Here is a 21,432-nt window from a genome sequence, read left to right on the forward strand (position 1 = left end):
TAAACAAAGGTCTAATAGCAGTAATTTGATTTTTATGCATAATTCCAAGCGTCTATAAACGGACTATCCGTAAACAATTACATGATGGCGAATTTGAATGTGAATCCTGCAAAACGGTCATACTAAATTAACTCTGAAAGAGCGGCGCTTGTTTTGGGACTTTCAAAGCTACAGTCCTGCTGAACTTGCGTTTTAAAAAAATAATTTTTAATTTAACTTCAGCATCAGATATACAAAATACAGCATATATAGAATAATAAGGAATAATAAACAAACAAATATACAACGCCAGGGGTTACAAAGTTTGACGTAAACAAATATAAAATGAGAATTATGCAGTAAAACCAAAATGCAGTATATCAAAAAATAAAAAATGTATGTATATTAAAATTATATTAGTATGTTAAATTTGGAGCACAAATTTAAGGTTTCCACATCTTTACTATTGCATGAGGTAGATAATGTTCTAATGTAGGACTCTGCTTCCTTTTTTAAGGTACAAAAAGGGGGCTTAATTTTTAACACCTTACATTTATTAATATAGCTGCTGAACTTGCGGAATGAGGAATGGCTTCTAAGGTGACGTCAGCATGAAACTCAGAAGGAAAGACGTCGTTGGCGAAAACAAACAGCTTACCGCCGCGCATATTCCAAGGCAGTGGTGTAAATACTGCGGTATATGCAAAGCCTATATCATTTCTGTTCAAAATTACTTATTACTTTCAGCATATAATCTACAAAAGCACCAACCAGGCTGGCGTAACCGGTTCTTTCATCATCGGCTCTTGGGCATCGTAGTTTGTTACATTCCGGAAGTAGGCTACATGAAGCTATTTGATCGCGCCCCTTGCGTAACAAAAATATAACTGGCATGAGATCGACGAATCAGGCTCTTGCTTTACCATGACGTATTTTTAGTCATATTCCGGGTGTATTTATAGAGCCTATTTAAGCGCTGTGCTGGGCTTCCTGCAAAAAAACCGTAGGCTCTGAGACCTACTGTGTATAAATAATAGCCAATATTATGATTGTATGCCCTCCTTAAGTAATCATGGCCAATTATTACACGGGGTAGTTAACGGCTACTAAGATGTTCCTCATTTGAGATTGAGACTTATTTTAACCTATTTAAAGTGTACCTTCCCAGAAAATATTTATGATATAAATGAGTGAATGAAATGGAAAATGTTTATATTATATGCTTTAAGTTAGGTAGGGCTACATATTTGTAATTATTGAATGTCATTTTGATTTCGGTCCAACATTATACCAGGTACATCTTTGTAGCTATTTAGGGTCTATGTACTAGAAATGGCTAAATTTTCCCTACATACGACTAGGTATTGTCTATTTTAAGGCAGCCCTTTCTATGAGACTCGTGACGCCCATTTGTCAGCTCGAGTGGTTATGATAGAAGCAGCCGGTCTGCCTTCAACACACTAAAGCCAGGGTTAATGTCATGTTTCTGCCGTCTGCGTTTTGTGTACATCCAGTGTAACACACAGAATTTAAATATCCTTTAACACAACTGAGCCGAGAAAACGAATGAAAATCGCCGAACCGACTGACCTCCCCGCTTCGCTTTATAGCTGTAGGTAAGTGGTCTGATGAGCTTCCTTCTACATTAGCTACCCGCCCAGTTTCGTGTGAGGGCCAGACGTACTCGTGTAGTGAACGGAGCAAACTAGGAGGTTTAAAAGTTGCATTGTTATTTGTTTTAATGCAAGCCGGTCGGATTCCCCGCTGCCCAATATTCGGTTTATTCGGAGAAACCTTGTTTGGCAATTTAATATTGAAGGTAAAGATGCCGGGATCGTGTCACAGAGGACTGTAACCGCACATACTTGTTTTCGGTACTTTGGACGCGGAACTGCAAACAAAAGGTAAATTAAGTCGCCGTTGGGTTGGAAACGAGGCGCGGTGGCGAAATTGTATGTTCTTTTGCACATGCATTCGACTGTATAAGGGAATTTTAGCAGTTCATTACATTTGTGTTACGTTACGTTTATAAATGTAATACAACATAACGCCCATTGGTTTCTCATTCGTACACGGCCCTGTACCGCAGACCTATGCTGTGAGCTACTATGGCGGTGTGCCCTCCAAAAATATGACTTCGTGTAAAACTATAAACTTTTTTTTTTGTTTTTTTTTGCTGTAGCCTAAATGCTTTTTGCGGTTTGTAAATTGCGGTTCGTTAGGCTAAACTCACACTTGGAACCAATAAACTGCATTAAGTAGTGTTTATCGTATAGGTAATCTGTCTGCAATGCCCATGTGGACCTTTTCCTGCTTTGGCTCACTGGGTAGGCTAATGCGACCGAAAAGATACCATTGACATTGAGATCATTGATATAAATCGCCAGCAAAATTATGCTGAGTTTAACTTAATGTATTTTCCTTCATAGTACTGTTTCGAAGCGGTGTGTTCTGTTTGATCTGTGCTGCCAATATGAAACAGTTTTCTGGTACTATAGGTGCACCTACAGGACACGAATAGGTCCAGATGCCTGTACGTAGTTAAATTTCAGCGTCCGTTTTTTTATTTGCTCTGCATTTGTTTTGCGTTAGTGGCTGGTTTACGCTTTTGGCAGTGGTCTTGACAGCATGTATGCGAGTCGGCCAGCTACACAATGTCACATTTGATGTGACATCTTAGCTTAATGAAAAATAAACTGTGACGGAATGTGAGCTTTCCCGTAGAGTATCTGTATTGTATAGGAACAATGTGAGCTATTGCGGTAAGCGTGCGGAATGAAAGGGGAGACGTTCTGACGTGTTCTGTCGAAACGGAAAATAAAAGCATCTCGAGTGAGTTTGAACAATGAGTGTTGAAACTATTCATTTTGAAACTATTCATTTTGAAAAATATCTTAAGTACTACGAAATGGCATCGAAGTATCTGTTATGCTGGCCCCACACTAGAGGATAATTGAGCCGATTTTGTACCCGATTCGCTCTTCCCGACAATCGCGGGGGCGTTCCCGATCCGAGGTTATCTGAACCGATTATCTGACCAAATGACCCTGTAGTGTGAGGGGTTTACAGACATAATCTTAATGTTACTGACCGGATCGGAGTCTCCCCGATCTCGAATCGTAAATATCAAACATGTTTGATATTTACAATTTGAAATCTTGTAGTGTGAAAGGAACAGCAATGGAATATTGAACAGAAACCCGCAAAAGCCAATGAGAGCGAGTTGACCGGGAAGCGTCACCAACCGAATTTATTTCGGCTTGCCAAAACCAAAGAAGTTCTCTGCGGATGATATTGTTTTATACTCGATGCGGTTAAGCAACTGCACGTAGCAACAAAAGTATCAATATTATTGTATTATGTATATATGTAATTATTGTAACGTTGTGGTCTCCATGGAGACGGGGAATCGGTTTGCAGAAATAAAAAAGTCCCTGGAATCGCCACTCTAAACGGCAAGTGTGTGGCCCTGCGTCTGGGCTGAATCGTCTGGTGTGTGCGTTCTTACGATTAAAATATTAAAAACCGGTTAAATCTGTCGTTATGTCTGTGGTCTCCCAAGTTTTTAAAATCGGTTAAGATTTGAAAATCCTCTAGTGTGCACCAGGCTTTAGTTATTGTGTTCACAAATTTGCTCTTGAACGACGAAACAATATTTGTTGCTTGGGGGGAAAGTGCTAAATTTCTCATTTGTGTATTAAATGGCATCTCTGCCGTTCAGAACAATTGAAGAGGAAACTTTTTTTTTTTGCTCCGTTTGAATATTTATAAATGCACACATCGGTATTTTGCTATGAACAGGTTAAAATAAATATTTTTGAAAATCACAGGTTCCAGCGCGGATGGGGACTTGTGTGTTTTGAGGTGCCTTGATTAGACCTGTAGAGAAGCGGGCGTTGGAATGGATGTTCTCTGCAGTGTCTGGTAATGGGGGTGCCAGCAGTATCTAGTAGTAGTGGATAGTAGGGGTATGACAGTTTTACAGTGTCCCATTTCAGCCACAGGAAGGTGTGAGCGTTCTTCTATATGAGAATATTTGGTATCCAACTGTCTCGGATTTGCAAATGAGAAGAGACCGTTATTATTCTATCTGGCCTGTATCAGAAGAGCCTTTTGCCCATTTTTACACTCTGAAAAGTGTTTGCGTGAGCAAGGCAGTCTGTGGCTGTGAAGGGGTCCATCAGGACTGGGTGGAGTGAAAGGCTTGATCAGCTGTGTCACAGAAAGCCCGTTTGCCGCTTTCCAGGCAGAGAGAGGAGTTATTCTTTCTCGGTATTTAGCCTGTCGCGTATGGGAAGGACAGGCCGTTTTTTGTTGCACCTTTACACCTCGTTCAAAATCCCTGAAAGTGGGAGTCGAGATTTAGCATAAAACTGGGACGAAATACGGTTTGGTCTTGCGGACAATGCAGCACTGCGTGATCTTATTTTGAGTATGCAATCCCAGGAAGGAACACCAATATTTTCAATCTTTCAACTGGAATTGAAGATCAGTGGTCTTTATAACTGGAAGCATTATTGGTGTATTTTTTCATAACTTGGTTCCAAAAGTTTGTCCAGTTTTTAATTTCATGAAGATGCTATTTGTTTCTCTCTTCCTCGCGCTCTGCGTACCTTCTTAGATTGTGTAGGCCCTTAGATGAACCTCGTGGGATTACGTTATATTTCTAAACCTAGGCCATTTTAGTCTAGCTAGAAAAAGTATAAATAACATGACTAAATGTGAATTACTGACGGCACACAACAGTCTTAATTCAGAGGTTTGTTTGGGTCAGTACCTTTATTTCCCAGAGTTCAGTGCATGTTTCTCTTCACAGATTCAGTTGGCACCCTGTTGACAGGTTCAAGTTCAAAAGCACCAGAAACCCTCCAGTTCTTTAACATGGGCAACATGTTTTGGGTGTGTGTGTATAAATGGACTATATGTCGTTGAGCATTGTGCATACACATGAACTTCTCCAATGGTAACAATTAGCCGGACAGTTGTGTCAAATATCGCGTTTAACTACACAGTAGCCAGCAAAGACACACGGAGAACCTAGGACTCCAGCACATTGTTAACTTTTACAAGAGCTGGTGGTTCTGTACTATGACCTCAGCAAAAGCCTGTTTGGAATTTTTTTTTTTTTTAACCGAATGTCATAAGAGCTGAAATAAGTGAGTAATTGTTGGGCTGCTGCAGAGAAACGGAAGATTAGAAATGGGTCTGTAATCTTTGGGCTTTCACGGACCCAGATTTGGCTTCGTGTTTTTTTTTTAGGGTTGTTTTTGAAAGTCAGGCAGACGGGCTTTCCCCTCGGGAAGAAATGAGGCGTTATCATGTTCAAAACCAGTTCTGCAGAGCAGGTATATGTGCTGCTGCCAGCTGGAAGAGAATCACACAAACGTAGACGACGGTAGGTTCGTTAGCGTTATTGATTAGTTTGGACGAACCTGTCTTTCAGGAGTCCCTCCCCCCCCCCCCCTCCCCCGTCCCGCAATCTCGCCTTGGCTGGCAGGGATGCTATAGCTGTGCGACGTTATTAAGCATGAACTACATTCACAAGTACTAGTGTTAATTAGCATGAACTACATTCACAAGCACTAGTGTTATTTAGCATGAACTACATTCACAAGCACTAGTGTTATTTAGCATGAACTACATTCACAAGTACTAGTGTTAATTAGCATGAACTACATTCACAAGCACTAGTGTTATTTAGCATGAACTACATTCACAAGCACTAGTGTTATTTAGCATGAACTACATTCACAAGCACTGGTGTTATTTAGCATGCACTACATTCACAAGCACTAGTGTTATTTAGCATGCACTACATTCACAAGCACTAGTGTTATTTAGCATGAACTACATTCACAAGCACTAGTGTTATTTAGCATGAACTACATTCACAAGCACTAGTGTTATTTAGCATGAACTACATTCACAAGCACTAGTGTTATTTAGCATGAACTACATTCACAAGCACTAGTGTTATTTAGCATGAACTACATTCACAAGCGATCGTGTTATTTAGTATGCACTACATTCACAAGCCCTAATGATATTTAGCATGCACTACATTCACAAGCGATCGTGTTATTTAGCATGCACTACATTCACAAGCAATAGTGTTATTTAGCATGCACTACATTCACAAGCAATATGTTATTCAGTATTTATTATTTATTTATTTTTGTCCTGTAAAGGCTTACTTGTGTTGACAGGCTGTGACCCGGAAGTGAACTGTAAGGTCACTTATGCGTTTCTTGACTAAAGCGCGATATCTTCCTCTCCGTCTCGTCGTCATGACTACTTAACAATTTTGTGTTGTCATTTTGATATCTTCCAGTTGTCTAGAGTTTTATCCCTAAATATTAATATCTGTGAGAGAATTCTCGCCTCAAAGCCTAGGTAAGTGAAAGTTTGTTAATACTGCCAAATTGTGGGTATTCCCTGCCAAAACACATTAGACTAGCCCAGTGGAAATGTCTAAACTGCAATTGAAAATGTACCTTTTTAATTTAACTTAAAGCAGCACTCTGTAGTAGTTTCTTATATTATTTTACTGTTTTATCACAGTTTTTTTTATTTTTATTGTTTTATGTTATATTCACATTCTCTTATTCATAGTGTGGAATTTTATAATTTATTTTATTTGAAATTGTAGCACTTAAATATAAGCACTACGTTTGATGTATGAAATAAAATGTAGCATCCATAGCTGTCAATGGTAATAACAGCACAGTAGCAAATGTTTTCTTGGCAACATAAGAAAAAATGATACCTGATATTTTTATGGTGCCATTATACTCAAAAAATGAAACAACTTTTCTGACAAATCGATGCGTTTCAAATAAGCAACAAACGAAAGGACACAGTGTTTTGAGTTTGTAAAGTGCAGTGTGTGCAAGCCTCCAGCACAAAGCCCACCAGTTCTCTGACCCCCACCCCCCAACCCCCATCTATAATTGGTCCATTAAAATATTGCGTTTGGTTGTGTCTCAGTTAAGCTGGCGGTATACTCAGTAAGAAGAAAGAACTTCAGGATTGAGAGCCACCGGCGAACATGTCCACGAACACCGTCGTCAGTATGCTCAGCGAGAACACTGCACCGTTTAATGTCACTCCACGCCACTGGGGGGCGCAGAATACTTACGAGGCAGCTATTAAGTGGGGCTGGAATCTCGCCTAGACCTCCATCTCACGGCTACGCCATGGATGTATAAAGAGAAAGGACTACGCGAGATCACAACACGAAACAACAATGGCGGCGGTGACAGAAGCACAAATGCGACAGAGACAGAGAGAGGAGTTTAAAGGGGCTTTAGTTTATCTAGCTATGCAAAAGAAGAAAAAAAGGCGAAGGAGATGGTACGTTCGCCCTCTACCACAGTACAGTACAGGCAATGAATGAACCGGAAAAGAAAGTTGAAGTCTGCCCTGTGAACTCTCAACCGTGACGTAACCAACCATGTGATATCTGGACCAATAGCTGAGAGGGGGTGGTCTGAGAACAAGAAAGGCATTTTCTAAAAGTTCTCCCTGGAGGTCGTCGCGCACTGCACCGTGAGAACACACAACACCGCGTCTTTTTGTTCTTCAGTTGTTCTCACTGCGTCTTTTTGCTCCAAAAAGTTCTTCTTCTTACTAAGTATAGCGCCTGCTTTAATCGACCGCGGCCCGAGTTCAGCTCTTCCTTCCCGTTCATCTCGCCAGGTAGAGTTCCGTGGGGACATCATCGGGTGTGGGGTGAGGTTAAAAAAAAATTTTTTTTTAAAGAAAACGTGAAAACAGATTTGTATCCAGTTTGAAGTATTTTTTTTTACCTTTCTGTTCTGGTATTATTGTCCGCTTTTAGAACAAATTCTGTCTTCGGTACTTGAATGTCAACATTGAGTCGTCTAAAGATTCACTGGTTCGAACCGGTGTACTGATTCCAGCTGCAATCGATTCCAAAATGCCAAACTGGTCCATAGTAAGATGAAAACTGGTCAAAAATATATATATGGCCTTCACAAATTGACAAACTCTGTCAAAATAATATGAACCATAACCTTCTATAGTGTGGGTCCCAGTGCGTGTGCGATTGTGTGGCTCTTCAGCATGAATAGTGTTATTCCTGCTTTATAATGCGTAATGTCATTAGACTGTCGCCGTGGTAACTGGTGGGTGAGAGAGGGAAAGCTATTTCTTACGGCTCCTACCAAAAACAAGAAGTTGCCTGACCTTGCAGTGACCTCTTGGCAGAGAGGATTCAGAAAGTACTAAATATGGCAGAAACCTGTTGGGTGGATGTAGGTGTCAATCTTATAATTATTGTCAGGTAGCATTGACTTGAACTAGCCACCTGTGTTGGAATTGAACATTAAGCATTTGGGAGAGGACAAAAACAGCTACTCTCAGCAACTAGCTCTGGTGTGATCAACTAATTCCAATTGAAAGTGAAATTGTATTCGTGTAGCACTTTTTTACAAAGGACATGGTCACAAAGCAGCTTGACAGAGACCTGACCCCCCCCCCCCCCCCTTTTTATCCATCAGGTAATGAACGTGAAATTCCCTGTCTAAAATGTACCAGATTTATTGCGTCACCACCATGATTGTCCTGTGTCATAAAGGCTTTGGCACGGTTAGCGTGTTCTGTCGCTTCGTTACCCCGTAAGGTCAGTGGAGGATGGGCTCCCCTTCTATGGCCAGGTTCCTCTTGAGATTTTTTCCCAAAAGGTGCTAAGTGTACTGAACATAGTTAGTCTACGTTAATATTATTTATTTTTATTTATTTTATTGTTTTTGGCGGTAAACCGCTGAACCGGCGGGATACGTTGCTTTTTCACGGCGGTAAGAAAAAATCCGTACCGTCACAGCCCTAGGAAGTTTGTGTTAACGCATTTTCCCCCTCTCACAGGTGAACGATGACGGAGTACAAGCTTGTGGTGGTGGGGGCTGGAGGCGTGGGGAAGAGTGCGCTCACCATCCAGCTCATCCAGAACCACTTTGTGGACGAGTACGACCCCACCATCGAGGTAACCTCTTCCCTTCCTTTACGGCACGTCCATTTTGGCTCCTGCTCCCGGGTGTACGGCAAGCGAAACAGGCAAAAAAAGTGCAGCCCAGGTCCCCGGTGCAACACCATCGCGCTTACGCTGCGTCAGTTTACTACCAGTTGAGCGTGACAACTCAAAGCGGCGAAAGCGTAGTCTTGCGTTTGCTGAACCGTAGAATTCTGGGCTAGCGAGTCTTCAGGCACCTGCAGGGCAAAAAAGAAAGATGAGAAAGAAACGGAGGTGATGATGGTCAGATGGTCTTTTGCGGACACGGATATGATTTGGGTCAGTCGTTTATTTTATGATGGAACTGCCATTGGAATTGGTCCTAAAGAGTCCGCCTTGATTTTACTACAAGTATGTGTGCGTGTTTGAAAAGCCCAGCTAGGGACAAGCATCGGAAATTAGCATATGCCCTAAATGCCGTGATACATTGCATTGGATATTGTTTGTCAATAAGCTGTGTTTAAATGTGTCTGTCCCTATCAAATAAACATTAACCCTCCTGTTATGTTGCGGGTCAAATTGACCCTTTTTAAAGTTTGAAAATCTAGGAAAAATACTTTAAAAAAAAAAAAATATATATATATTTTTTCAGTATGAAACTTCTTCTACTGGCCTTAATTAGTGTAATCAACATTTTAAATGAAAATGGTTCATTTCATGTATTTGCAAACCCCCCCTGTATGGGGATTGACCCGGGAACATTTTTGCTGTACCTAAAAAATGAACAGAACAGGAGGGTTAAATAAATAAATAAATAAACAATTAGTGAAAAATGAATCGTTGGAGGCAAAAGGCAATAGTCCTACGATTATGTTACTCGTGTTTTTGGCACAGGTGTAATTTGCTGTGTTAAGACATTGTGTTTATCACCGGTGTAACTGAAGCATTAACACTAGAGAGGTCAGAGGCCACGCCATCAGGCGTTTAGACTTTATTACTGAAATGACTCTGACTCCTCCTCCTTCCACAGCTTTTCCTAAATACTTGGGCTTAAAATAACTTGTTTAAAAATGTTTGAAATTCGACTCCGTGGCGATTTCTAACGTTAAAGCGGGTCTTTTTGACCCAAGCAGATGCTTTCAGCAGCCTTAACGAATCAGGAAACGGCAGGGATCCACACAGCGGGGTGACCCGCGACGCAGATTGAGTCTAGCCAATTAGACGTTCTGTCTTCCGTCTTCCGGTTTTGCTGGGTCCCTCCCCCTTCTCACGGCCTCTCCGCCCCCCCTCTCCCCCCCGGGCAGGACTCGTATCGGAAGCAGGTGGTGATCGACGGCGAGACGTGCCTGCTGGACATCCTGGACACTGCAGGTCAGGAGGAGTACAGCGCCATGCGGGACCAGTACATGAGGACCGGAGAGGGCTTCCTCTGCGTCTTCGCCATCAACAACACCAAGTCCTTCGAGGACATACACCACTACAGGTAGAGACATGCACCACTACAGGTAGAGATATACACCACTACAGGTAGAGACGTATACCACTACAGGTAGAGACATACACAACTACAGGTAGAGACATGCACCACTACAGGTAGAGACATGCACCACTACAGGTAGAGACATACACCACTACAGGTAGAGACATATATACCACTACAGGTAGAGACATGCACCACTACAGGTAGAGACATATACCACTACAGGTAGAGACATGCACCACTACAGGTAGAGACATGCACCACTACAGGTAGAGACATACACCACTACATGTAGAGACAGATAGAAATGGGATCACAGTACAGAGAGGGTCACGGATAGAGATGGGATCACAGTACAGAGAGGGTCACGGATAGAGATGCGATCACAGTACAGAGAGGGTTACAGATAGAGATGGGATCACAGTACAGAGAGGGTTACTGGTAGAGATTGGGTCACAGTACAGAGAGGGTCACAGATAGAGATGGGATCACAGTGCAGAGAGGGTCACAGATAGAGATGGGATCACAGTACAGAGAGGGTTACTGGTAGAGATGGGGTCACAGTACAGAGAGGGTTACTGGTAGAGATGGGGTTACAGTACAGAGAGGGTCACAGAGATGGGATCACAGTACAGAGAGGGTTACTGGTATAGATGGGGTCACAATACAGAGAGGGTTACTGGTAGAGATGGGGTCACAGTACAGAAAGGGTTACTGGTAGAGATGGGGTCACAGTACAGAGAGGGTTACAGATAGAGATGGGGTCACAGTACAGAGAGGGTTACTGGTAGAGATGGGATCACAGTGCAGAGAGGGTAACAGATAGAGATGGGATCACAGTACAGAGAGGGTTACAGATAGAGATGGGATCACAGTACAGAGAGGGTCACAGATAGAGATGGGATCACAGTACAGAGAGGGTCACAGATAGAGATGGGATCACAGTACAGAGAGGGTCACAGATAGAGATGGGATCACAGTACAGAGAGGGTTACAGATAGAGATGGGATCACAGTACAGAGAGGGTTACTGGTAGAGATGGGATCACAGTACAGAGAGGGTTACAGGTAGAGATGGGATCACAGTACAGAGAGGGTCACAGATAGAGATGGGATCACAGTGCAGAGAGGGTCACAGATAGAGATGGGATCACAGTACAGAGAGGGTTACTGGTAGAGATGGGGTCACAGTACAGAGAGGGTTACTGGTAGAGATGGGGTCACAGTGCAGAGAGGGTTACTGGTAGAGATGGTGCACAAAGTGCTGTAGTGAACTTCTAGCTGCGGGGTACGTTCGTATTTGGCTTAATGGTCGCCTGTACTGTGGACTGAACCACACAGCCCCGATGCCGGTTTGTCTTTTGGAAGGATGCTGTGAGGCCTTCTCTGCTCGGCTCAGTCAATTCAATTGAATTTTGTGACGGACAGCCAAAGAATAAATCAGAAACCACACGAGCATGACCTCTGACCTTTCAGGGAGGTTCAAGGTGAACTCTTAACGTTAAAAACCCCTGACCAGACCACCGTTGAAAACGAAATAAATCTCAGACGATCAGCATTCCTAGCCATAAAGATAATCGGGAGTTCTAAACGCCAGGCCAGCGGCGCCGCATTCCTTCCATATTTCCACGGCTCTCGGGCGCGGTGTTGTTTACCCGCGACGGCCTGGCTCGGCGGACTCTCCACCCCCCCCCCCCTCACGTCTCCGGAACGTTCCGCCTGCCGTCCCCCCACAGGGAGCAGATCAAGCGGGTGAAGGACTCCGAGGATGTCCCCATGGTGCTCGTGGGGAACAAGTGTGACCTGCCCTCGCGCACGGTGGACACCAAGCAAGCTCAGGACCTGGCCCGCAACTACGGCATCCCCTTCATTGAGACCTCTGCTAAAACCAGACAGGTAAACTCCCCCCCCCACCCCCCACACTCGGCCAAAACCGCCATTTGGTATGTTCCGTCTCTTACCCTCAGAATAAGTAGCGCGACCTGTGTTTCGCCTGTGTGTTTCCTGCGGTATTCTTTTTGAATCACTGCAGAATTTTTTTTGTTTTAAAAATCGTGAAGTGGTCCAGTATCGCCAGGTTTGAAGTTGTTTTTTTTTAGCTGAACTCCAATAAATTTTCTGAATCTTGGTGATTTTGCTTTGAAAAGGGGAGGAGATATGACGGGGTAAATGGTAAATGGACTGCATTTATTATAGCGCTTTTATCCAAAGCGCTTTACTATTGATGCCTCTCTTTCACCCATTCACACACACACTCACACACCAACGGTGAAAGGCTGCCATGCAAGGTACCAATCAGCTCGTTGGGAGCAATTAGGGGTTAGGTGTCTTGCTCAGGGACACTTCGACACGCCCAGAGCAGGGGATCGAACCGGCAACCCTTCGCCTGCCAGACAACCGCTCTTACCTCCTGAGCTATGTTGCCCCCATATGGGTGATGTCACACTGGAAAGGGGAGGAGATATAGCGGGGTGATTTCACACTGGAAAGGGGAGGAGATATAGCGGGGTGATGTCACACTGGAAAGGGGAGGAGTTAGTGCGGGGTGATGTCACACTGGTGGAACACATGATCTGTGGTGGGTGCTGCAGCATTATGTGACGCATTGCAAATGCATAGGTGACCATGATACCACGATATTAAATTGTGATTTCTGGGTGGAGTTCACTCGCCTCAACGATCTGTTTCGCTTATCTGTGGCATCACGTGATTGGCCGCTTTTAGTGGACCCCTCGATTAGGACGGGGACACGGCTGTCTTTCTCCTGCCGGGGCTGGGTCTGGCTTTGGCCCATGCTCCATCTCTCCTCTGGGTGGCGCTGGGTCTCCTGTAGTTCTGTAGGCCTGTAGTGTGTAAATTAGCTGCTGGTGCATTGGAAGAGTACTCCTGTAGTTCTGTAGGCCTGTAGTGTGTAAATTAGCTGCTGGTGCATTGGAAGAGTACTCCTGTAGTTCTGTAGGCCTGTAGTGTGTGATATAGCTGCTGGTGCATTGGAAGAGTACTCCTGTAGTTCTGTAGGCCTGTAGTGTGTGATATAGCTGCTGGTGCATTGGAAGAGTACTCCTGTAGTTCTGTAGGCCTGTAGTGTGTGATATAGCTGCTGTGCATTGAAGAGTACTCCTGTAGTTCTGTAGGCCTGTAGTGTGTGATATAGCTGCTGGTGCATTGGAAGAGTACTCCTGTAGTTCTGTAGGCCTGTAGTGTGTGATATAGCTGCTGGTGCATTGGAAGAGTACTCCTGTAGGCCTGTAGTGTGTGATATAGCTGCTGGTGCATTTGAAGAGTACTCCTGTAGGCCTGTAGTGTGTAAAATAGCTGCTGGTGCATTGGAAGAGTACTCCTGTAGTACTGTACTAATAAGAGCGTTAGCTAAATGCCTGTAATGTAATGAATTGCAGCACCTCGTATACACAGTCCCTCAGGTTAGGGGAGCAGTAGTGATCGGACAGTTGGCTGCTTTCTTGGCCAGATGTGTGTTATTGCATCATTACTTCATGCACGAGACAGCTAACAAAAGCGGTTAATTGAAGGTTTGGAATTTGCATTTGACATTGTCACTGTCGTCTCTCAACATGAGAACCGTGTGTCAATGCTATCGTGGGATGAAAATCTGAATAAATTCATTGGATGCATAGCCAAAAACATTGTGTATGTCGAAATCAACTGTTGGGTACATTAAGAAGCAAGAACACTCTGGCAAGCTCTGCAATAGCAAACAAAACGGTACACCACGGAAGACCACTGTTTTTCCACTGTTGGAACAGATCAAGAACACTCTCCATGATGTAGGCATAGATGTTTCAGAGGCTAAAATAAAGACTACACCAGCATATAACCTCTGAGGGTTTACTGCAGGATGCAAACCACTGTTAATAAACCTCAAGAACAAAAAACAGTTTTTTGAGTCCTGGGACAGTCTGATGGGACAGGTGAGGTGAGTATTAGCCTGTGCCCGAGTGATGCAAAGAGGCAAGTGTAGAGATGGAAAGGAACTGCTCCTCACATTCGTGAAACGTGGCAAAGGGAGTGCTGCGGTTTAGTGTTAATGTATGGCTGCCCCTGGAACCGACTTGTCTTTACCGATGTGATGGGGGACCAGTGTACAGGAACGTCTTACCTGATCAGATTCAACCAGAATGCCAGAAAACTCATTGGACGGCGCTTTACCTTGCTGCAGGGCCGTGACCCCAGATGCCCTGCTTGAAGCAACCAAGGAGTTTTTCAGGGCCAAAAAAAACACAGTGGACTATTATTAACCGGCAAAGTCGATCACTCAATCTGCATCCACCAGACTGGATTTCTGCAATTCAGGCTTTGTGGAGCATCACCAGGGATGATGCCCAGTGCATTTATTCATTTACCGGGGACAGTGTACAATTAAAGACATTTATTACAAGCACGCGATGCGTTGCTCCCAAATTTAGCAAAAGGCTATTTTTTCAACAGTGTAACTATTTGCTGTTTCTGTTGAATGGTGTGTTCTGAAGGTGTTTGCTGAATGGTGTGTTTTGAAGCTGTTCGTGTTTATTGATGTGTTCTGAAGATGTTGAATGGTGTGTTCTGAAGCTGTTTCGCAGAGCCGAAACAACAAAAGTTGCATCCCTGTTGAAATACCTATGGACTGCACTGTACATTTACAGTACAAATATCAGTATATGCTGATTTATCGGGTAACAGTACGTTTGTAAATGAGTCTGTTCTGTTGGTATCTGAAGAGAGGTAGAGTTCTGGCTACGTCGTAACACCGGCAGGGGCCTTACTGTGGCGCCAGGATCTTGCTTCAGAAAACAAATCTCTCTTCCGCTTTCTGTGATCGCCTCTGAATCGTGTGTCCTGTCACCTGCGGTCGCTTCACTGCTGTCTGGTGTGATCGGTGCTGTCTGGTGTGATCGGTGCTGTCTGGTGCGATCGGTGCCGTCTGATGTGATCAATGCTGTCTGATGCAATTTGTGCTGTCTGGTGCGATCGGTGCTGTCTGGTGCGATCGGTGCTGTCTGGTGCGATCGGTGCTGTCTGGTGCGATCGGTGCTGTCTGGTGCGATCGGTGCTGTCTGGTGCGATCGGTGCTGTCTGGTGCGATTAGTGCTGTCTGGTGCGATTAGTGCTGTCTGGTGCGCTTAGTGCTGTCTTGTGCGATTAGTGCTGTCTGGTGCGATCTGCACTGTCTGGTGCGCTTAGTGCTGTCTGGTGCGCTTAGTGCTGTCTGGTGTGATCGGTGCTGTCTGGTGCGATCAGCGTTACTGATAGTTACTGGATCCAACCCTCCCCTCCCTCTGCTCACAATGTGGTGCTATTCCCCTCCTTTACAGCTCATTGAAAATGGATTAATTATTTATTATTATTTTATTTATTTATGTATTTTTGCACGGGACGGTGTTTGCGCATGCGTTGAGTTCTTCTGCTGAGAGTGAGACTTCATGTGTATAAAGTAGGCGGAGACGTTGCGAGCCCTGCCCCGTCATAGTGCTATTCAGTGGGGGGCAGAGTCTTTTGATTGGTTGCTGCAGGTAAGCGACTGGTAGCCCCGCCCAGTGTGAGACGCGCAGAGCTTGAATGTGACGCTGCGATTGGCTGCCGCCGTGATTGGCATGGAGATCTTGCTGCTCTGGGTGCTTCTGATGGACGCTTGATCGTGCGGTCCAAACGCGGTCTGTTCCTTCAAGCCGGTCAATCTCTCCCTCTTCGTCTCCCTCTCTCTGTCTCTCTGCATTGCTCAAATCACAACTCCTAATGGTTCTGGGGGTGGGGGGGGGGGAAGCGGGCTCTGTGATTCGGCCTCCCTTTTCGACCTCAACCACCACAAGCTCAAATCTCCGCTAAAATCACACGGGCCAGAAAGACAGCCAGCCGGAGTTTGACTGTTACGCAAGGCCAATCCTTAAAAGTGCAATTTGTCTTTTAAACCTCAAAGGACCAAAAACGGTCTTTAAATTTGTTTTCTGTCACAAAAGAGAATCTGGTAGAATCCAGGCCCTTATAATCACATTATTACATTAGGCTAAATTACATGGGCTTCCTTTAGCTGCCATTCTTATCCGTAGTGACAGGGAAACACCCGAGTTACTTAACTTAACTTAACCAGGCCAAACTTTAAAGAAACATCTGGGAGAGAATGAATTTGGGATGTGGTTTTATTATTATTTTTTAAATACAAGAAATCAAAGACTCAAACAGGTAGCTTCTTATTGCTTTGCTAGAACCATGATTCCTTCCCCACCCCCGCAGTGCCGCTGCAGTAACACTGCAGGAGTTGTGTTTTTGCACTGCAGAGAGTGGAAGATGCCTTTTATACACTGGTGCGGGAGATCAGGGAGCACCGGCTAAATACGCTAAGCAAGGAGGAAAAGACTCCGCGCTGCGTGAAGCTTAGGAAGTGCGTTGCGATGTGAAAGGGGTAAGTGCGCCCCGGCGGGCCGTCGTCGTCTCCGCACCCGGAAAGCTCCGGAAAACCACTGAAGGGGTGGTGGGGGGGGGGGGGGGGCGGCGGTCACAACGCACCTCATCTGACATCACCACCTGCCCTCCTCCACTCTGGAGCCACGTCTTTACCAAATTCGTTTTTTTTTCTCTCTCCAGATGCTGTATTTAAAGCCCTGACCGTTTCCTTCTCTTCTCTCATTGCGCTTTTTTTTTTTTTTTTTTCCCCCCCCACCGCAGGGTGTGGACGACGCCTTCTACACGTTAGTGCGGGAAATCCGCAAGCACAAGGAGAAGACCAGCAAAGAGGGGAGGAAGAAGAAGAAGAAGAAGTCGAAGGCGAAGTGCGTGGTCATGTGAACAGCCGTCCCTTCTCCCAACGAGGAACTAAAGAAACGACAAACGACGACAGAAAAAGAAAAAAAAAACAAATTCTTAAAATGTGCCTAACTGAAAGTATTATTTTGTACATTTAACACTAAATTATTAACTCCTGTTTTCAATCGGTGTCACAAACGGTTGCCGGGGACGATGTTCTCTGCGGTTGGCTAACTGATACAAGCCCAGGTTAGCCGGAGTTCTCCTGAGTGCCAGGGGTTTGTGTAGCCCTTTACCATGATAGGGTCACCAGACTATTGAAATTTGATTGCGGTGCGGCTGTTGATGGAATCGGAAATGGACCTTAGTGATAGCTTGAGGGGTATTTGTGTGGCATTTTAAGACTTGGTGTCGGGTATTTGAATTGTAATAATAAACGAGAAAAGAATCTCTGCAATGCTGGGGACTGACTGTTAGCTCTGCTCTCTCAAAAGTGGTTGTCAGTAAAATATGAAATATGGCCTAATAATAATAATAATGATGATGATGATGATAATTATAAGGGGGCCAATCACCTTTAGCCATAACTGTGGGACTTGTGGTCGTTGCACATTTGTCATTAACCAACCGGCTTAGCAGAGTCTTAATGTGGGCCTCATAATGGGAAGAAATTATGACAAATTAAAAACTGAAATCTTAGTCGCGCCCCCCCCCCACCAAAAAAAAAAAAATTATTATAAAACCGTTTTGTTCAATGCCACAGTAATGGCACTGCTTGATTTACTTATTTATTTTCCGGTTTGAGTTTTTTGCCCCTCTTCCCTGAAACATCTTCACGGAGGTCTGTCTGAGAGCCCGACGCCGCGACAGGAAAGCGGGTTACTGGTCGTGCCAAAGAGTCTCACCACACTTTAAATACATCACCTTGGGCGTGGTCAAGAAATTTAAACCGTATTATGGGTCGAGCCTAACTTCTAATGGATCGTAAAGGTAACCAGCTAGTAATCCATAGAGTCATTAGCCTATTAAGACTGGCGATGTTAATTCTGAGAGATTTTTTTTCTTCAGATAGGGCCTGGTTGAGGGAGCCAAAGGACTGTTCTAGAAAGCGTTTCTCAAAAAAGATGAATCGCTGTGGCTAATTACTGTGTGCCATAAACAAAGGAAGCGGCACATTGAGCCTGAAAGAGCGCAGAGGCTGGGGTTAACCCTTGGGCTGTGCTCTTGGGCTGTGCTCTTGGGCTGTGCTCTTGGGCTGTGCTCTTGGGCTGTGCTCCTGGGCTGGGCTCTTGGGCTGGGCTCTTGGGCTGGGCTCTTGGGCTGTGGTCTTCATGTGACCAGCAGTGCATTACCCAGGTATATGTGGAAGAACACATTAGTCCTGACATTGACGGAAAAGTAAGAATAGCGAAGGCAAAGACAGAACCTTTTGTTCCTCTCTCTTTTTATCACTTTTTATCCTGGATTCTTTCCCCTCGTGCTCATGTGGAATTTCATGGAATGGCTAGGGCAATTCCAGAACCATCCAGAGTCTTCTTCCATTATCCTGCTTGCTGTTTGTCCCTCCTTGACCTTGATTTTACTTTTCCAAAGAGTCTGCAAAGTACTAATTTGAAAAGTCATTCAAGACTATGCATTTTAATTGCCTGAAATATCCTTCATCCCTTGGAAAATAGGGCCAATTAAAAACACACTAAAACTTATTTTTAAAAAAAAGTGAATTATATGTTTAAACTTTGTAAATATGAGCAAGATCCAACGCATACATTTTCTATCATATCTGTTTTCCTGGATTGATTTTAATAGTGATTGGTGGTAATTTAAATTCTTAAGTTTAGTTTTTAGACAATTTGGCGATACTTAGCATCAAGCGGCACATAGGCTAACAAATCATAATTTTTCGGTTTTAACGAGCCTGCTTGAAAAATATTTCTCTGTCCTTGAAACTGGCTGAAGCAGGTGGGAGGAGCTCAATTGACCAATCCAGTCGAATATGCAAATGACAGCCGATTTTAAATATCGCAGCACTGGTAGCATAAGCAATATCCTGAGCTTCCGAGTGACCCAGTAAATAAAGGGGACTTCGGCAAGTACCGGCTAGGCTACGCGGTCACGCTACGAGTTCAGGCCTGGCTGCGATAGGCGACGCCCTGGCCCGAGAGAGGTTATCGACGGAAGGCGACGTTTTTCCTGCGACGGGCGACGGGCGACTCCGCGTTACGCGACTCGCCGTCGGTGGAACTCGACTTCGGGCGGCTAACGCCGTGCTAACCGTCTCCGCGCTCCTCCTTTCAAACTAACCCGATCGACTGGAGAATCGGCAGATGACCCGGTGACGGGTCTCGCTGCACAGCTTTCCCTTCTGCTAAGGACCGGACGTGAACACGGGCAGCGTTTGGTTACTTTTAAACTGTATCGCGGACGGCACGCATGTGCATATCGGAACAGGGGCCGATTTGGTTAATATTGCCATCTTTTTAAGGCAAAGTGCCAAAACAAGCCACACCTAAGTCCTGCACACTTTTATATGCCATTGAGGCAATGGTTTAGTAAGTATGTTTAGCAGCGTAATAATAAGCATATATACCCTTTAGTCTCTTAAATACTCTTTATTTATATTGAGCGCTATATTGGGGACAAACATGGAAGTCACTGACAACAGCATCTTCATCTGGAACAGTTCTAAGAAGTAAACATGAGACCTTTTTCTTGGTAAATATTTCACAAATTAGTTTTTTTTTAATTTTTTAAAATATATTTGGGGCTCTTATCAGCTATTCTTTCTAAGCTTGCGTTGAGGACTAAGGAAAACGTAAGGAGAAGTGCAGCAGCTCTAAGCACCTGTTGGACCCAAAGCGAAAAGCAATAATGCATTTTACTGAAGCGGAACAAACCGCGCAGCAAAAGTGGGTGGAGCTGACAACCGATTGCGGTGATTTCGGATAGAAATCCTGAGCGTTTCGGTTGGTTTAGCTTTCAGACTTATCGGTGATTTGGGTAGCTCATTGTAGCAACACCCAAGTAAGGGGCTCACGAAGTCTCGTTCTCCATCGCCAAGAGTCTGTATTAAATGGCCGAGCGAGGCCTGTAACGGATGGCAAGGTTTTAAGAAGCATACCGAAAATTGATTCCTAATAGTGCATAAGCATTCTCTGACCTTGACCCAGCTATATCTTGTAACATCTTATTTTCTCCTTTGAAACTTGTATTGAGTGTATTTAGTTGTATGTTTTATAATTACGGTGAATATTGCTGCATATCAGAGCCCAGCGAACACAGAACGTCCTCGCAACGTTACTGGAATGTCTTGTCGATGGCATAACGTTCGCATGACGTCGCGGCAACGTTTCGAGAACGTTTCGTGCTCGCTGGGAAGTAACACTCCGCGGTTCTGAAATGTTTCCTTCCATGTTAGTAAAACTTTATTTTTTTGTTCTCGTCTCCATTCGGTTTGTTTAAATGTGTGATGTTTACCTGGAATGCATTTAAACAACCTTTGTATAGATACAGTTCTGAAAAGTGCAGTTTGCTTTTGTGTGTGTGTGCTTGTTGGGCTGGGTGTGAAGTGTGCGTGTGTGTGTGTGTGCCTGCGTGTTTGTTTGTGTGCGTGTGTGTGTGTAAATTTGACCTTTTCCGGGGAAACAAAACTGTTTTAAGTCTGGTTTTGGAATTTTGTCAGGGTGTGAATCTGGAATGGAGATGGGTCCTGATTGGGCAGAAAAAATGACCACTGTGTGACGCCATCCTTTAATGTTTTCTTGGAGTATGCGGTATGTAGGGAGAAATTTCACGACTCCTATTTAAGGTATAATAAAGAAATGAAAGTAAAATGTTAAGCGTGGGGGGCCTGTTTTTTTATCATTTCTTTGGGATTTTAGTCTTCTGGCCTTTACATTGGCCTGTGAGGAGCCATAACCGCTGCATTTAGTCTCTGCAGTAAACGCTGCATTTAGTCTCTGAAATAAACGCTGCATTTAGTCTCTGCAATAAACACTGCATTTAGTCTGTCTGCAATAAATGCTGCATTTAGTCTCTGCAGTAAAAGCTGCATTTAGTCTCTGCATTAAGTGATTTAGTCTCTGCAGTAAACGCTGCATTTAGTCTGCAAATTAACGCTGCATTTAGTTCTGCAGTATAATTGCAGAAAGCGATTAGTCTCTGCAATAAAATGCATTAGCTGCTGCAAAACTGTTATTTAGTCTTCTGCAGTAACCTGCATTTAGTCTCTGCAGTAAGCTGCATTAGTCTCTGCTATGTTGATAGCCCAT

At 44.1% G+C, this 21,432-nt stretch overlaps 1 protein-coding gene across 4 annotated transcripts; it reads left to right on the forward strand.

Annotated features, from left to right (window-relative positions):
• The first annotated feature begins 1,008 nt into the window (after positions 1–1,008).
• On the forward strand, positions 1,009–21,000 carry LOC135246137 (GTPase KRas). Of its 4 annotated transcripts, XM_064319693.1 has the most exons (6): positions 1,009–1,595; positions 8,866–8,983; positions 10,255–10,433; positions 12,166–12,325; positions 16,699–16,823; positions 17,087–21,000. In XM_064319693.1, exons 2-5 carry the CDS (start codon positions 8,873–8,875, stop codon positions 16,816–16,818), a joined length of 570 nt encoding a protein of 189 aa, XP_064175763.1. In that variant the 5' UTR covers positions 1,009–1,595; positions 8,866–8,872; the 3' UTR covers positions 16,819–16,823; positions 17,087–21,000. The 4 variants fall into 4 exon arrangements, with proteins under 4 accessions (XP_064175763.1, XP_064175761.1, XP_064175759.1 ...); XM_064319691.1 differs by lacking the exon at positions 16,699–16,823 and having other exon boundaries at positions 1,039–1,591; XM_064319689.1 differs by lacking the exon at positions 16,699–16,823 and having other exon boundaries at positions 1,043–1,595.
• Positions 21,001–21,432: the final 432 nt, after the last annotated feature.

The sequence above is a fragment of the Anguilla rostrata genome, chromosome 19 (assembly GCF_018555375.3).
Source record: "Anguilla rostrata isolate EN2019 chromosome 19, ASM1855537v3, whole genome shotgun sequence".
Taxonomy (NCBI): domain Eukaryota; kingdom Metazoa; phylum Chordata; class Actinopteri; order Anguilliformes; family Anguillidae; genus Anguilla; species Anguilla rostrata.